Source organism: Chrysochloris asiatica, unplaced genomic scaffold (genome assembly GCF_000296735.1).
Source record: "Chrysochloris asiatica unplaced genomic scaffold, ChrAsi1.0 scaffold00104, whole genome shotgun sequence".
Classification (NCBI taxonomy): domain Eukaryota; kingdom Metazoa; phylum Chordata; class Mammalia; order Afrosoricida; family Chrysochloridae; genus Chrysochloris; species Chrysochloris asiatica.
Window position 1 is genome coordinate 6,500,532 of NW_006408622.1, and position 5,108 is coordinate 6,505,639.

General features: G+C 42.2%; 1 protein-coding gene across 1 annotated transcript in view; it reads left to right on the forward strand.

The window, feature by feature from the left end:
• Positions 1–5,108, forward strand: part of DPY19L3 (dpy-19-like 3 (C. elegans)) — a 98,497-nt gene that overhangs the window by 61,876 nt on the left and 31,513 nt on the right. The window contains exons 10-11 of the mRNA XM_006867305.1: positions 2,380–2,453; positions 2,628–2,786. Coding sequence (XP_006867367.1) covers positions 2,380–2,453; positions 2,628–2,786 — 233 coding nt within the window. The remainder of the gene's footprint in view (positions 1–2,379; positions 2,454–2,627; positions 2,787–5,108) is intronic.

The window sequence follows — 5,108 nt, forward strand, 5'->3', positions numbered from 1 at the left end:
TAATGTGATCCTTTTCAGAGCAGTTGGTAGTGATAGCTGGATACCACCATCTAGTTCTTCTAATTTCGGAGTCATAGTGACTGACATTTACCTGCCCCATTGGTCCATTGAACCAGTTGACTCCAAGCATCTTCAGTTTTCATCACTCTTCTTTCTTTCCCACATGGAGAGACCAGTAGTTTGCGCCTTAAATGGCTACTCATGCGCTTTTAAGATCCCAGTCACTACTCATCAAAGTAGAATGTTGCCTTTGTGAACTGTGTTTACCAGTTGACCATGGTTGAGCATGCTTTTTAATACTTTTTCAGCCTAATAATGTTTTGGGGTCTTTTTAAAATGTTTTATTGTGAATTATGTGATAGTTTACCTGGGAGAACATTAGCTTTAGCTTTACATACATCCTATCGTATATCGTTTCATTGCCATGGTTACAATCCCCTCCATGCATCATCAACCAATCAAAGGGTATACCCTGCAAGCCTGCCCCCCGGTCGTCAGCACACAGCCCCTCTCCCTCTCTGGATCTAAAGTCCCCAGCCAATGCATCTCTCCACATCATCTCTGGCGTCACTGCTCAGACTAATAATGTTTTGAGAATAGGTTTTACTTGGCCAAGGGTATAGCTCTAGGACATTTTTCCCCCATATGTTTTTATGCTAGAGCAGAACTCTGGTGATTTCTTGAAATGATTTGCTACTCCAGAAAGGGCTGTAGAATAACTCTGGACTGCTAACTACAAGGTCATTCCATGGGAGAAAGGTGAGGCTGTCTGCTTCTGTAAAGCTTCGATCTCAGAAATGGACTCAGCGGCAGTGGATTTGATGCGTTGGGTTTAGAAAGTTAATGAAGGGAGTTCCGGTTGTGCTGTGGGTAAGGCATTGGGCTGCTAACTGCAAGGTTAGCATTTCAAACACACCAGCCTTGGAAGCCCTGTATAGGTTAGCTGTGTGTTGGAATTGACTTGATAGGAAGTGGTTTCAGGACAGCAGACACATGTGCGTGGCAGGCTTCTTCCCCTTCATAAGGAGATGGTAGTCTCACTTCCTGCCTGCTGACGGTCCAAGAAAAGGAATCTTCCCGTGACCAGTCACATTTAAAACTGCCACCCAGGTCCTTGTCCATACCCCTTAACTGCATGCAGCTCAGTACTTGAACTGAACAATCAGTGTTTGTGGAAGAGAGCCAGGTCTACTGGGTTTTTGCTTCCCCAAGAGTAACTTCTGTTGAGTTGTGCTTAGTGATCTGCCAGTGACCTACAATGAGAGGAGTTGGAAGATAAACCCCATGAAGCTCACTGCTGTTTCCGTTATACCCATGGGAGAACTGTCCCTTGAGTCTCAGTTCTGTGACTGTTAAGATCTTTTCTTAGCTGGTGTTTCTGTTAATCTCATTGCCCTGTGAGTGAGAGAATGCTTTATACCTCATTGTGGCTCGCCTCTAATGAACAGTTTTTTTGTACTAACTTCAGTTCTGACTTCATCTTACTGTTTTTTAATCTTCATTTTTCTACTGATTTCAGTTTCTTCACTTGTTCATGTTGTATGGATTTTTCTAAGCCATAGAAAATTTCAAATAAAATTCTATTAATCAAAATCTTAATCACTTACCTTTAACCCTTTGAGATATTTTCCCAATGTAGCTACTTAGTCTTCCTAATATTTTTGCTAAATTATTCACTTTTTCTCACTGATTAGAACACAACTTGTACACAGACATAATCATATGTATTAAAGTGTTTTTTGGCTTTGACTAGAAAAAAAAAAATCTTAATCACTAATAATAATAGATAGCTGCATTTTTCTATTCACTTCTTGAGGACCACCGCTATGTCTTGAACTATCTTAGGGTGAAGGGATCACATCAGTAATGTCTGCAGATGCTGAACCTCGAAGTTAAACGAGCCTGTGAGCTGCTGCTGTTATTAAGTGCTACGAGTCGGGTCCGACTACAGCAACTCTGTGTAGGGTTTCCAAGGAGCAGCTGCTGGATTTGAACTGTCAACTTTGTGATTCACAGTCCAGTGCTGATCCTACTGCGCCACACCAGACATCCTTGTGGGCTGTTGGCTTTCCGGGGAAAAAAAAATTACACTGCCTGTGCTTCAGCCTTTTCCCTGTCCCCAAAAGCAAAACCAAAGTTTACATGTTGAACTTACATAGAAAAGTTTGGATGAAACAAGGATTCTGCTTTTTTTTATTTTTAATTGGTTGGAGAATGGAAAAGGGAAGAATGGAAGTTAGAGTGTTCCTGCTTTTAACACTCTCAGTTATAAAAACTATCATGAGCATTTACTAAGTTTTGTTCTTTTCCAGCGGAAATTACCAAGAAACCATTCCTAAGGGACTGATAACAACTTTTCTTCCTTTTCCTCCCCAATAGAAAAACCTTAATCTGAAGTCAGATGAACACATATTTAAGTTTCTGAAGGCAAAATTTGGGTTTGGAGCAACAAGGTATGACTGATTTGACAACCTGTATTTGCTATTCTATATTAAATCAGCAGAGTTTTTAGAATTTATTCATCATTGTTCCTTCAACTTCACTGCAAGCTGATTTTGAGGGAAAATATAATAGCATTGACTTGCTTTGTTTTGAATTTAATACTCTGCTCTCCATTTATTCCCTAGAGATTTTGATGCAAATCTTTATCTGTGTGAAGAAGCTTTTGGTCTTCTGCCTCTCAATACGTTTGAAAGGCTTTCAGATACACTACTCTTCTATGCTTACCTGTTTGTTCTGGCCATCACTGTGACTGCAGCCTTAGCTGTTGCCTTTCATAACCTCAGGTAAGGTGTCGTTCAGGCATCTAGCACTGCGCTTCCATCAGTCCGCTTGGCGTTGCCGAACACTCGCTAAGTTGAAAATCAAAATGTAGACACAGAACAGAGTGGTGCTGTTGAGCTTATAGAAGGAACATGTCCCATTGAGAATGGACTCCACTCGCTTCAGATGTCTGTGGGAAGAGTAAGGGGCGTGGTGAGGAAGGACTGATCTGCTTAGAGTCCTGGCTCTGCCCACTAGGGACAATATGATCTTTAAGCCAGATATAAAACCTTCCAGTATTTCTGTTTCCCTGGTGCTCTGGGTTAATGCGCTGAACTGCAAAGTCATTTGAACTACAAAGTCGTCGGTTCAAGTTCACCAGTTGCTCCTCAGAAACACTATACAGGGTCACTATGGGTTGGAACCAACTCGATGGCACACAACAACAACGACATCTGTATAATGTAGTACTAAAAATATTAACTCTTCACAATAAAAATAAAAAGTTAAAAAAATTTCCAGAGCTTTGTGGGAAATAAGTCAAAACAAGTTGAGGTGCATAGAACAGTGCCTTGTGTTTGGAATAGTTCATAAATACTAGCTGTCACTGGCGTCCTGGTGTGGCGCTGTAGGACTAGCACTCAACCACAGGGTCAGTTGGAACTTCCGAGTCTGTGGTTCAAAGTCACCAACCACGCCTCAGAAGCCCTCTACCGGGTCGCTATGAGTCGGAACCGACTTGCCAGCACTTAACAATAGTGACAGCTCTCATTAGCTATTCTTATTATTAATGGTATTAGTATTAGTGACTTTTACGTCTCAGTATTTTGTTCCAATATTAGTTTCATGTTTTTCTGCCTCTTAATCTAGTTGCATTTTTGTTTTAATTTTTCCTGATAGAATTAACTCTGATTCATTTGTCTTTACTGCCTCTTGTATCAGGGTTCATGAAGTTGGAGTGGACCATTTACTAAAAGTCTTAAGTAATAATTGCCGTTTCAAAAGAACTTAGCACGTCAACTAACCTGTTGAAAGAAAAAGTTAAGGAATATTAAGTCTTTTAAAAAACTTGTCAAACTATGTTCCTCTGAATTAGATAGAGGTTTTTGTTTTACGACTCATGTTAATTGGAAAGACAAGTGTAAGAAGTTGATGTTTCTGTCCCTTGTGAAAACTGAATGAAGCTCGCCAGGCAGCCCTTTTTCTGGCTAAGGAGCTGGGGAGCCGGGGCTCACAGCCACGAGACAGCCGTGCTGGAAGGAAGTCAGGATGAGCCCACATCACTGGGAGTGTTTTATGGTGATTAAGAGTGAAGCTACAGTGAACCATGAAAATATTTAATTGACTATAAAACTACGTTAGTATCTTTCAGAAGTGTTCCTGTTTTATACCTAGCCCAAGATAAGATTTAGCCCTGTGAAAACCGATGGAAATTACTCTAGTCAGTGTAATTTAATATTTTTCCAGACACTCCAGGTGTCAACAGGACACTAGCCTGTATACAATCAGGAACTTCCGTTGGCCTGCAATGTCTCTGATCATAGACACGGAGCTCAGAGCATCTTCATCTACCAAGTAGGGCTATCAGGACTTTGATTAGAGATAAAACACAACTTTAATTAAATTAATTATTGTTATATTAATATGACTTAAAGGGGCTCTGATAGCATGGTGGTTAAGTGCTTCACTGCTCATTGAAAGGTGGTCAGTGGTTTGAACCCACCATCTGCTTCTGTAAAGATTTTCGGCTCCGAAACTCTCCGGCACAGTTCTCCTCTGTCCTGTCAGGTTGCTGTGAGTTGCAGTTGATGTGACAGCGGAGGGTGCATGAATGAACTTACAAGTGATGTGAAGGATATTTTAAGTATTTCTACCTTTTAAGTACTAGGGAGTGTGGGGCTCACATTTCTACAGCTTGTCTGCATGAGTATGGGTACAGCTGAAAGAGACACCATGTTCCCTACCCCTCGGCGTCATCAGAGCCTGCAGCGTGAGGAGGAGGTGGAAGAGGGGTACAGAGTTCTCCTGGGTAACAGGAACGTGAGGAGAAGGTGGAAGAGGGGTACAGAGTTCTCCCCGGTAACACAGGAGTGTGAGGAGGAGGTGGAAGAGGGGTACAGAGTTCTCCTGGGTAACAGGAACGTGAGGAGAAGGTGGAAGAGGGTTCCGAGTTCTCCCCGGTAACACAGGAGTGTGAGGAGGAGGTGGAAGAGGGTACCGAGTTCTCCCCGGTAACACAAGAGTGTGAGGAGGAGGTGGAAGAGGGTTCCGAGTTCTCCCCGGTAACACAGGAGTGTGAGGAGGAGGTGGAAGAGGGGTGCAGAGTTCTCCCGGGTAACACAGGA